We start from the raw sequence: 12,819 nt of genomic DNA, 5'->3' as shown, positions 1-12,819 counted from the left end.
TTCTTCGGTGATAACAAATATGAGCATATTAACGCTTGTTGCAGATTTCTAAAATAAGCCCCACGTGTTTGATTAGAAAACCTTGTCCAATCTAGAGTCAATTGATTTCGGAGCTTCAGCATTTATTATATCATTTAAGAGTTAAATATCAGTATAAATAGTATAGAGTAAATTCAGAACTTGATTAGTCTAATTTGCATCTTGTATTTATATACTGGGGCATCTCTTTTGAGAATTAGTGAAAGTCATGTAGCTGGTGAAACTAACAAATACTATCCAGTGATGGTAACGAGTCACTGGGATAAAGCTAAAAGGTTTCCTTTTTCATTTAGATCTCCTATTTTACTAGAAATTTCAGAAGAATTTCTTATGAAATATAAGAAAAGAATCAAAAGAAGATAGAAATCATATCAGCCTAAGAAGACATATATTAAAACCACAGCAAGTGTAAATTAATGTAAAGTAAATGGAGTATAATAGTACTGATGAGCTGCTGAGAAGGGTAGTGTAGGTTAGTTAAGAGAAACCTTCCTAGAGGAAGTAAGTTTTGGAATGGGGTAGGAGGATGATTGATGTATTTTTATCTCTTGGTCCTTCATCTAGCCTAATGATAAGCAAAAACTTTTTTTTTCTACTTGTGTGTTTTTTCTAACTTCACCAGGGAGAAAGAATAAAGGAGTCTTAACAAAATTATATGTGTCTCAAGGTTTTCTTAAATATTATTTTTCCTATTACTGATTAAGGAGTGGCAAGTGATGCCCAAATTAAAGTATTCCTTTGTTTTGTAGCTAAAGATCTGTGAGAAATAGAATTGCATTTCTACCTTTAATAACAACACTGCCTTTCCCTGTCTCCTTCCTGCCCTCCCCACGAAGAAACACTGGATACTTTAGAAAAGTGGGTGACTGAAATCTTCTCTCAGATACCAAACAAGTAAGACATGTATTTTCATAAATCATACACCTATAGAGTTAAAGAGGCCATATCTTCTGGTATGAATCCCAGAGGTTTTTGCTTTTAGTTTATTTTTTTTAAAACAGGTGATTATATTAAGAACTAAAGTAGTTTAGCAAGATCGCACAGCCTTTGAGTGGGAAAACTAAGATAACCAAAGTTTCCATAGTTCCTGTAGTTCAGAACTTTTAAGCTTGTAAACTTATAGTAAGCAGTAACTCTGAAGAATTTGTGCCTCCTTTTACGTTTATTCAGAGCTTTTCTGTTACTGTGTACAGTGCTTGAAATTATGATATGAAAGCAAATATTGTATTGAGAGGTAGCATATACATATACGTATCCCCTGCCTCAGAACAAATTTAGTTCTGAAGGTTTGTTTTTTAAGTCAGTTGTTTGGAACTTGGAATGCTTTTTCCTCATAAACGAAATAATCTTGTAGTTGATGACTGACTTTACATATTGCCTGAAAAGCCTATTGCATATATTGTAGTTGAATCAAATTGCCTTTTATTAGAAATTGGATGTAGCGTTCTAGTTCAGAAAGCTACTATTTTTTTGTCCACCTCAAATTCATCAAAATAATACAAATATTTAAAAGATACTTTATTGTTACATTTTTTGTTACAAAGAATACAGAAAATTTAATTCTCAAGCAAAGTGTCTCTTCCCACTCTTAGCAGTTTGCATTTTAGTAAACTAAATGAAATCAGATTATTTTTTCTTGCATCAGGTGAGTAAGCTAGACTCTTTCCAGTTCTTCATTCCAAGACAATTTGTTTTAAATTTATGAAAGAAAAATTAGCTTTAAAAATGTTGGAATAATTTGTAATAACAACAGACTGGTTATTATTATCTTGGCTTTATGTAAACTTCTGTTGATAATTAGCAATACTTTTAAGTATGCTAATTAAGATAATGAAAGCCATGCCAAAGTTATGGGGTTGTTTAATTTGTTTCTGTTTGTTTGTTTTGATAAGAAATGAGTATTAGCTATGGAAATGTCAAATGGCAGATTGAAATGTATTTCACTGTGAAACTTTACTAATAAAATCAGAGGTATATTGAATAGAGGGATTCATTAGGTCTTGTCAATCAATTCCTAATAAGAATTTTAAATCAAAAAAAATGCTTTTACATATTATTCACTAAGAACTTTGGTTCCTTAATCAGACAGGTTAAAAAGTGTTCTAGGTAATTAATACTGATTCATACTGACCATATTTTAGAAGAAATATTAGTTACAATATATTCAACCAGGTGGGAAGCCTCTAGAAGGAAGAGTCCACGTTTTTCAAATACCACAGTGCCTACTATTGTACTTTATACATAAGAATCTCTCCATGTATATTTCTTGGATTAAAAAAATATCTCCAGTGTAAGTTTTCTTTCTGAAATGGCTTTGTATTAAGAGGAGAACTGAAGTTGAATGGGGCTGATAGAGACAGTAAATATTGGGAGGGGAGGTCCCTTCAATTCATTGTATTCTGTCTCCTGTGAGTTTTAAAAGTATTTGAGTTATTGGGGCTGAGGTTAAGAATAGTTTGTGTAGTTCAGGATTTTGTGGCTTTGTTGCCATCTATTCGCTTATGCCTAGAATGCTTTTCAGCCAGGAGTATGTAGAATAGACTATAAAAACCTATCAGTTTAGGCATCCCTAAAGATACTGCTTATAAAGGCTTTTGCCAATTAAATTTTAATGTATTTGTTTTATTTTCAGTGGGTTACCCAAACCAAACTTTGGCCATTTAACGGATCCATTTGACACACCAGCATTTAACAAACTTTATAGAGGTTCGTGAACCAAAGGTTTAAAACTGTTTGAAATAACTTTAGCACATTCTCTAAAACTTAACTGAGGCTGCCAATTTTCTTTGAAAATGAGAATACAACAGAAAGTACAGCTGGATTGGAAAGGGAGTAGACAGTGGAAATCCAGCGAGTGACAGATAGCAGGCCACTAACTAGTAGCAGTTTCCTTGGTTTGGCACCTTAATGCTACTTGAGTCTGTTTCATGCTTTCTCCCTATTTTCTTCTTGTTCCCTTTTGTTCTTGGTTTTTTGTTTCTTTCCTATTTTGTTTTTATCTATATTCTGCTCTTTTTTGCCTTTAAAAGAGAAAAATAGAGGATGGGAAAACACTTTGGAAATAATTTCCTTTTATCTTCATTATAAAACCAATTTTTGTTAAATGAAGACAAATTTAGTGTAAAAAAAAAATGGGTGGGGGGAGTCACCCTTAAATCTTACCATCCAGAGAAGTGGTTTTGGCACATTTCCTTTTGAGTTTCTGTAGGTATATTTTCTTAACGTAGTTGAGATTATAAAGTATATACACCCTATCTCTTGCTTATTTCATTTAATATTATATTTGTAATAACTGCCCAATGAGCCATCACATGGTTATGCTATAACTTACTTAACAGTTTGCCCATAGTGAATATTGCAGAAACATTCCTAATTCACCATTTCTCTTTCTTTGCTCTTTTTATCATGGCAGATTATTTTCTTTCTCCTAATTGCCTAGTTATTCCCTTCTTCTCCTTCACCCCATTGCCAATCTCTTTCCTCTTCCCTTTCTCTGACCAATGACTTTTGTCGCACTCTTTATCTGCTGCTGGCTCCATTTTATCTAAGCTGACTCTTCCCAGAGACAACTTATTTTTGGTTGTATTCTTCCTAGCTGTAGATTTTCTCTTCAAAGAATCATAGAAGAATGGGAAGCACTGGGAAGAATCTTAGAGTTACTTCAGCCTACCCCACTCATCATACCATAACAGATTCAGAATGAGTTAAATGCAAGTGATTTTCTCAAGGTCGTATAAACACAGATAGCAAGATAGTAGTAGGGCTGGATTTCAGCCATGGGTCTCCTGACTCCTAGTCCTGTACCCGTTCTTGCAAGAAGGGATCCATCTTTAGGGGCTTGCCTATTTTCATAGTTCTTTTATCCATGCCTTCTCTATCTGTGAAACCAAATTGAAAAGAAATTTATAAAAATTGCATTATTCAAATTTGAAAATTGGCAACTTGAAATAATAATTGCATTATATTTAACTTTCCCTTGCTTATTGGAGGATGAAATATATTGAATTTTTAAAAATTTCATGTAACATAGTATATATAAGTTATAGAGAAACACTTATATCTGTTCTTCTGAAAAATATTTTTGTTCAGTTGTTCCAATCAGAAAAATTCATGCTCTGACCATCACATGGGCACTTCCCCCTCAACAGCAACATTACAGGTAAGAGTTCAAAGGCAAATTTACTCCACTAGATACTGAGTGAGAATCATATTTTAAAAGCATACTAAATGGTTTAAATTTGGGCATTCCGGATTTATAAACACAGGTAACATGGTAAACTAGGACCTCACTACTGGATTGTTCAAGCCTTTGCTATATATTTTAATGTCTTCTTGGGTATAAAAGCTAGAGTTTTCTTATAATTAGTTGCCTTTCCTGAGTCTTTGAAGTTAAGTATCTTAGTGTGAATGCTAACTTTTGTAATTATTTTCTTTAGCACTTTGAGTACAAATATATGTTAGCTTATGATTTATTTGTCAGTGGTGGCCATTTAGTTTGATCTTGTCAAAAGTAAAGTTAAATAATTTTGAGCCTGAAATACAACTACAGCATAAATCTCAAGGACCTACTTGAGTTGGGAATGAGTTAGGTCAGATTTTTAGAAATTAGGAGAACACTTCAATTTATTTATATAATTATTTTACATGAGCAATATACATGGGCTAAGAAGTTCCTTAAAGATAAGGATCAGTCAATGGCTACAAATGCTTTTCTCATTAGAAATAAATGCTAATGAACTGATAAAAATTTACCTTAAGTTTCTAAAACTTACCAACAAAACAAACCCAAGAAGAGACACACACAAGCAGAAGGAAAGAAAAGTAATGTGTATTGCTTTAAGCTCAGTAAAAAATGCTTTTAACAATCAAGTCCCATGAAGTTAACAGGAACAGTATGCCTCCAGTGAGAAAGCAGAGAATGTGTGTATTGTCTACTTGCTTTTTTTTAGTGCAAGGATAATATAGGAAATGTCCATTTGTTGTATAGTTATGTTAGAGTATCCCAAAAAGTGTTAAAATGATTACATGCATATTTAAAAGTTTATTGCATTTGTTTTAAATTTTGATTATAAAAGTAATATGCTTGTAAAATGTTGAGGACAAAAGAGTATTAAGCAAAAAGTAAAGCTCTGCTTCTCCTCTGTCCTGAAAGATATGCCCAACATTAATAGTTTCATATATATCCTTCAGACATTAAAATAATGAATATAAAACATATCTTTTTTAATGGAAATGGAATTATACTATGTATACCATTTTTCCCGTTTTTTGCATTTCTTGTTAATTAACAAAGCCTTGTTTATCTTCTGCCTGATTACTAAGGTAATTCATTGTACAAATCTTGAAAACTACTGAAAAGTAGAAAAAAGTCATCCATGATTCTGTTTTCCAAAGACTGTTACCATTTCTGTATGTTTTGATCCAGTTATTATTATTTTTTTTAATGAACTGTATATTTGTTTTAACCTGATGTTTATCCCAAATGTGAACTCCCACTAAATTAGCTTTTGGGGGAATGATTTTTTTTTTTTTTTACTAAGAAGCAAGTGTTTCTCCCTCCAGAGTTACCAAATACCGTACAATTAGATTTGGTCACATGCAAATGTTATGTACTCAACTGGGTTCATTCTTTAACTGATTTGCTCCTCTATATCAGTTTTAGGATAGATGTAATCTAAAATATGTCATTCATATTTTATGATTTTTTTCAAATTCTTATTTTAAACAGTGACTTTTAAGAGTTTACTGAGTATAATTCTGTAAACTAAGTTTAAAATTTAAGAATGTTTAGATTTCCTAGCTTGATTTTTCTGTATATTTTTGGTAGGAATATATTCCCAAAATTATAGTAGAAGCCAGTGGGAAAAGATGATGTGAATAACACATAAACAACTACTCAGACTATTAATGTATATTGTTATATAATAAGATATCATTTTTTACCTGTTATTGCATTTTAATGCATTTATTGTAATTTCCTGTAATTTACCTGTAATGCATTTATTGCATTTTCATGAAAAGCCTATGAGTAAGTAGTTAGGCAAGTAGAGAGAAAGAGAAAATAGAGTGAGATTAAGTCTTTTGCTCAAGATCATGCACTTACTTAAAGGAATAACTAAAACTACAAGCTAGATTTTCTGACCCATAAAGCAACACATTTCAGTTTACCACAGAGCCTGATGCAATGCCGAAAGCTTTTAAGGATACAGGATGATTCATATCTGCATCAGATTCTAAAATGATAAAGAATCTATATTATTTCTATTTTGGGTGAAAAAATAATGAAAGATTTTACCATGAAAAGAAGTAAGATTGGTATCCAAAAGAAAAAGTAGTATCCAAAAGAATTCTTAAATTTTGGAATATTTGTACTCATTCAGTGATTTCAGATGAAGAAGTTAAATTTCACCATGTTTTCTGTTTTTATCTTGCTGCTGTCAAATTAATTATAGTTTCATATTTAGTAGAATTTATGTGAAAATAAGTTTGTAATCACATTCTCAAATATCAATCTCAGAAGTAAGATTTTCTAAAGTAAAATTAAAGTATTTATACCTTAATTTTAAAAAATTTCTGACCTTAACTTTTTTTTTAAAGGGTGAAGCCGCTTCATTATATTTCTTGGCTGGTTGGACATGAAGGCAAAGGCAGCATTCTTTCTTACCTTAGAAAAAAGCAAGTATTTAATTAATAAGTATTTTCAGTGTAGCAATATCTGAAAAATAATGGACAACAAGTGTTATAACCCATTCTTTTCTTTTTTTACTTTGCCTGCCAGGAAGCGTAGATTCAAATCTAATACTTAATCAAAGTCTCTTCATAACCTAGATTATTTTAATGGCCATATCATATTTGTATATTTCCTTGGAAGCCACCTTTTAGCCCATGTTGGAAGTATTATAGTTGTACACAAAATTTTTAAATTCATAGATTCCAGAATTACATGAAAGTTTAGCTCTAATCAAGAATTTGGATTTGAATAATAATGAAGTCAATTATTTTAATGCTGTGGATCTCCAGGCTTTCCCAACCCAGAAGGTGGACTTTAATGAAAACTTCATTGGACAGATAAATCATATAAATATGGGGGACTGTGAACAGTATATGCAGCCATGTTAGCAGTATGTTAGCCATGTTTCCTAAAGCATTTAAGCACTTGTTTAAGTTGCCTAGCCAAATAATAGACATACAGCTTTAGAATCAGGACCAAAACACATTAAAGTAATTCCTTGCTTGATTTTTCTATACATTATTCAAGAATGGAAGGTAGATGAGAAATTTAAATAAGACTTTAAAACATTGATGTGTACTAGATTATTAAAAGAAAGCTGAGAGGGCAGGCTTATTAGAAAAATAATGAATGACGTTAAGTACATATATGCCTTACACGATAAATGTAATATGATTTGAGATTTGCATAACCTTTATACCTTACTGAACTTTATTAGAATTTCAAGTTTTTCATTCTGGCCTCCTCTCTCCTTATTTTAGGCTTTCAGGATTATTCTAGTCAGGAAAAGATACAGTCTTATTGCTTCTTTCCTAGATAACCTGTGCAGGTTAGCTGACAGTCTCAAAGAGCCCACTTAACATTCTAAGTAAGGAGGTATCTGAAGTGTTTTTTAAGGCTTCTCTTGGGAGATGGTTCAAAAAGGGATGTGAGAAATGCCTCCCAGGGGAATTTCCTGGCAGTCCAGTGGTTGGGACTCTGCGCTTTCACTGCTGAGGACCTGGGTTGAATCCCTTGTCAGGGAACTAAGATCCTGCAAACCTAGCGGTGCGGCAAAAAAAAAAGAAAAAGAGAGAAATGCCTCCCAGCAAGCGTACTTTTAATATATTGTGAAGTATGAAGAACATACTTCACAATATATTAAAAGTATGCTTCGACAAAAAATTACTATGTTCTCTTCGACAAAAAATTACTACGGCTTCATGAAACTGATAATGTTTTACTATGTTGTAATATTAGTGTTTCCATTAAAGAAGTAAATATGGCTGTTATTTCCTTCTGATCATTCCTGTATGCAGTACAATTCCTTGGGAGGCTTTGTACTTTTAAAAAATTTGTACTTTTAAACTTGCTGTTGGAAAGCATGTTTGCTTCAAAGCCTGGGCTTCCCAAATTTTACATAGAAAGCCTACCTATTTTGTTAATTTGAAGTATTTGTAGACTATCAATCCCAAGATATTGACTGGATTAATTTTTTCTCCTAACTGTAGATGCTGGGCTCTTGCACTATTTGGTGGAAATGGTGAGACAGGATTTGAGCAAAATTCTACTTATTCAGTGTTCAGCATTTCTATTACATTGACTGATGAAGGTTATGAACATTTCTATGAGGTAAATAATAAAAATGGAGGGTTTTAAAAATTATATAGATATCACTTTATGCAAAAGTATAATTAGATGTTTCATTTTTAGGTTGCTCATACTGTCTTCCAGTATTTAAAAATGCTGCAGAAGCTAGGCCCAGAAAAAAGGTAATATATACTTATAAGAGTCAATCCTAATATGTTTTAGCCTTCAGGCTACCAACAGACATGCGTTAGTCCTGCCTTGGTGGTTTTCCAGGCATTTCTTGCTTAATTTCCTTTACTTGTTCCATATCCTTATTCTGCTACATGTGAACGTATGTTAAATATTTAGGTTTACGTGGGCAGTCTGTTTATTTTTATACTTCTCTTTTCTTGCTGATGATTCTAATGAGAAATTTAAATATGTCTTCTAATTATAATTTTCTTCTTTCACAGAATTTTTGAAGAGATTCAGAAAATTGAGGATAATGAATTTCATTACCAGGAACAGGTACTGGAAGTCAAATTCTTTTTGAATGTTATCTGTGACCAAGTTGAAACTGGTGTGGACATTGTTCCTCTTTTTGGAAGTGTCACTGAGTTTTAATTCTGCCACTCTCTGTCATGTGAGTCTCAAGATGGCCTTGAGGTTTCTGAAAATTCACTCTTGTGTTTTTGAGTATTTATATTGAGTAACAGTGAGAGAATTAGGCAGATTGACACAGATCATGTTGTGTGACAGTCATTCATCTATGTAGTCATTTCATATGTCTGTCCCTTTAATCCCTTTGATAAACATTCATGGAGAGCTTGATATTTTGGGAATTCAAATAGAAATGGTGTGCTTTGTACTTTCAGGGTAAGGAAAGCATTTGCCTTGACTGGAATAGGACAGGGAAGCCTTCATGGATGTAGTAAATTTGAATTGAGTTCAGTATTAAAAAATGGATAAGGTTTAGATATTCTAAGCAATGGGAAGCACATAAGTAAGGAACTCTGGGGTATTATGAAAAAGTGAATGATCCTACATGTCTGTGGCATAGGGTATATGAAAGCAAAGTTGAAAGGTAAGGAGTTTAGAGCAGGGTTTTTAAAAAACCCTTTTTGTGCCTTGGATCCCTTTGGAAATCTGTTGAATCCTATGGACCCCTCCCCAGAATATTATTTCACCTCTTCATCTTTTTAAACTCTCAGAAAAATCGCCCTAGTAGTACAATGATCACTGGTATATCCCTCACCTAGATTTACCAGTTCTTAATATTTTGCCATATTTTCTTTCTCTCTCACGCCTCTTCTTGTGTGTGTGTGTGTATTTTTTTGAGATTTAATTACAGATATCATGATACTTCACCTCTCAATGTTTTTTAACATGTATCTGCTACAAACAAATATATTCTCTCGCATAACCTCACTAAAATTGTTGTGCTCAGGAAATTTAACATTGAAACAATACTGTTAAATATTTATTATGCAGCCCATAGAATAGTGGGTTTTTTGTTTTGTTTTTTGTTTTTGTTTTTATTGAAGTATAGTTGATTTACAATATTGTGTTAGTTTCAGGTATACAGCAAAGTGATTCAGTGATACATATGTATATATGTATATATTTTCAGATTATTTTCCAATATAGGTTATTACAAGATATTGAATATAGTTCCCTGTGCTATACAGTAAATCCTTGCTGCTAATCTGTTTTATGTATAGTAATTTGTATCTGTTAATCCCATACTCTTAAGTTATCCCTCCCCCCATCCCTTTCTCTTTGGTAACTATAAGTTTGTTTTCTATGTCTGTGAGGCTGTTTCTGTTTTGTATATAAATTTCATTTGTATTATTTTTTAGATTCAACGTGTAAATGATATCATATTTGTCTTTCTCTATCTGACTTGCTTAGTATGATACTCTCTAGGTCCATCCATGTTGCTGCAAATCACAATATTTTATTCTTTTTTATGGCTGAGTAATACTCCACTGTGTGTGTGTGTGTGTGTGTGTGTGTGTGTGTGTGTGTATCTCACATTTTCTTAAACCACTCATCTCTTAATGGGCACTTGGGTTGCTTCCATGTCTTGGCTATTGTAAATAGTGCTACTATGAACATTGGGGTGCATGTATCTTTTTAAATCAGAGTTTTCATCTTTTCAGATATATGCCAAGGAGTGGGATTGCTGGATCATATGGTAGCTCTATTTTTAGTTTTTTTAAGGAACCTCCATACTGTTTCTGTAATGGTTGCACCAATGTACATTCCGAGCAACAGAGTAGGAGGGTTCCCTTTCATAGAATAGTGTTTTTAAATGCATAAGATAAAATACAGTAGGTTACAAAGGAATACTGAAATAAAGACTCAAAATAGTAAAAATTAGTAATATGGGTCTCTGTATCGATATATTAAATAACAAAGTCTAATGGTAGATCTAATAATTATTACAATTTTAAGTAGCAATGAGTGTGCTTTTTTTTTTCTTATTAGTCATCCATTTTATACACATTAGTGTATACATGTCAATCCCAATCTCCCGATTCATCACACCACCACCTCCCACCCCTGCTGCTTTCCCCCCTTGGTGTCTATACATTTGTTCTCTGCTGCTGTGTCTCAATTTCTGCTCTGCAAACCGGTTCATCTGTACCATTTTCTAGGTTCCACATATATGTGTTAATATACAATATTTATTTTTCTCTTTCTGACTTACATCACTCTGTATGACAGTCTCTAGATGCGTCCACGTCCCTACAAATGACCCAGTTTCGTTCCTTTTTATGGCTGAGTAATATTCCATTGTATATATGTACCACATCTTCTTTATCCATTCATCTGTCGACGGGCATTTAGGTTGCTTCCATGACCTGGCTATTGTAAATAGAGCTGCAATGAACATTGTGGTACATGACTCTTTTTGAATTATGGTTTTCTCTGGGTATATGCCCAGTAGTGGGATTGCTGGGTCATATGGTAATTCTATTTTTAGTTTTTTAAGGAACCTCCATACTGTTCTCCATAGTGGCTGTATCAATTTACATTCCCAACAACAGAGCAAGAGGGTTCCCTTTTCTCCACACCCTCTCCAGCATTTGTTGTTTGTAGATTTTCTGATGATACCCATTCTAACCAGTGTGAGGTGATACCTCATTGTAGTTTTGATTTGCATTTCTCTAACAATTAGTGATGTTGAGCAGCTTTTCATGTGCCTCTTGGCCATCTGTATGTCTTCTTTGGAGAAATGTCTATTTAGGTCTTCTGCCCATTTTTGGATTGGGTTGTTTGTCGTTTTTCCCTTGCTGTTTTCAATAATTTTTCTTTGTCTTTAATTTTTGCCAATTTGATTATTATGTCTCTTGGCGTGTTTCTCCTTGGGTTTATCCTGTATGGGACTCTCTGCACTTCCTGGACTTGGGTGGCTATTTCCTTTCCCATGTTAGGGAAATTTTCGACTATAATCTCTTCAAATATTTTCTCGGGTCCTTTCTCTCTCTCTCCTCCTTCTGGGACTCCTATAACGCGAATGTTGTTGCGTTTAATGTTGTCCCAGAGGTCTCTTAGGCTGTCTTCATTTCTTTTCATTCTTTTTTCTTTATTCTGTTCCACAGCAGTGAATTCCACCATTTTGTCTTCCAGGTCACTTATCTGTTCTTCTGCCTCAGTTATTCTGCTATTGATTCCTTCTAGTGTATTTTTCATTTCATTTATTGTATTGTTCATCTCTGTTTGTTTGTTCTTTAGTTCTTCTAGATCTTTGTTAAACACTTCTTGCACCTTCTCGATCTTTGCCTCCATGCTTTTTCCGAGGTCCTGGATCATCTTCACTATCATTATTCTGAATTCTCTTTCTGGAAGATTGCCTGTCTCCGTTTCATTTAGTTGTTTTTCTGGGGTTTTATCTTGTTCCTTCATCTGGTACATAGCCCTCTGCCTTTTCATTTTGTCTATCTTTCTGTGAATGTGGTTTTTGTTCCACAGGCTGCAGGATTGTAGTTCTTCTTGCTTCTGCTGTCTGCCCTCTGGTGGATGAGGCTATCTAAGAGGCTTGATGGGAGGAACTGGTGGTGGGTAGAGCTGACTGTTGCTCTGGTGGGCAGAGCTCAGTAAAACTTTAATCCGCTTGTCTGCTGGTGGGTCGGCCTGGGTTCCCTCCCTTTTGGTTGTTTGGCCCGAGGCGACCCAACACTGGAGCCTAGCCAGGCTCTTTGGTGGAGCTAATGGCGGACTCTGGGAGGGCTCACGCCAAGGAGTACTTCCCAGAACTTCTGCTGCCAGTGTCCTTGTCCTCATGGTGAGGCACAGCCACACCCCCGCCTCTGCAGGAGACCCTCCAACACTAGCAGGTAGGTCTGGTTCAGTCTCCTATGGGGTCACTGCTCCTTCCCCTGGGTCCCAATGCACACAGTACTTTGTGTGTGCCCTCCAAGAGTGGAGTTTCTGTTTCCCCCAGTCCTGTCAAAGTCCTGCAATCAAATCCTGCTAGCCTTCAATGTCTGATTCTC

The 12,819-nt window shown here is 34.1% G+C and overlaps 1 protein-coding gene across 4 annotated transcripts in view; it reads left to right on the top strand.

Moving 5' to 3' along the window:
* NRDC (nardilysin convertase) overlaps window positions 1-12,819 on the top strand; it is a 95,953-nt gene that overhangs the window by 57,968 nt on the left and 25,166 nt on the right. For all 4 annotated transcript variants that reach the window (XM_068539861.1, XM_068539859.1, XM_068539860.1 and 1 more), the window contains 7 exons: window positions 876-933; window positions 2,672-2,745; window positions 4,129-4,198; window positions 6,637-6,714; window positions 8,260-8,380; window positions 8,462-8,520; window positions 8,791-8,845. In XM_068539861.1, the coding sequence (XP_068395962.1) occupies window positions 876-933; window positions 2,672-2,745; window positions 4,129-4,198; window positions 6,637-6,714; window positions 8,260-8,380; window positions 8,462-8,520; window positions 8,791-8,845 (515 nt within the window). The remainder of the gene's footprint in view (window positions 1-875; window positions 934-2,671; window positions 2,746-4,128; window positions 4,199-6,636; window positions 6,715-8,259; window positions 8,381-8,461; window positions 8,521-8,790; window positions 8,846-12,819) is intronic.

This window comes from Eschrichtius robustus, chromosome 3, assembly GCF_028021215.1.
Source record: "Eschrichtius robustus isolate mEscRob2 chromosome 3, mEscRob2.pri, whole genome shotgun sequence".
In the NCBI taxonomy this organism is placed as follows: Eukaryota; Metazoa; Chordata; class Mammalia; order Artiodactyla; family Eschrichtiidae; genus Eschrichtius; species Eschrichtius robustus.
The sequence above is the reverse complement of the archived record's forward strand: the minus strand, read 5'-3'. Positions and strand labels throughout refer to the sequence as shown.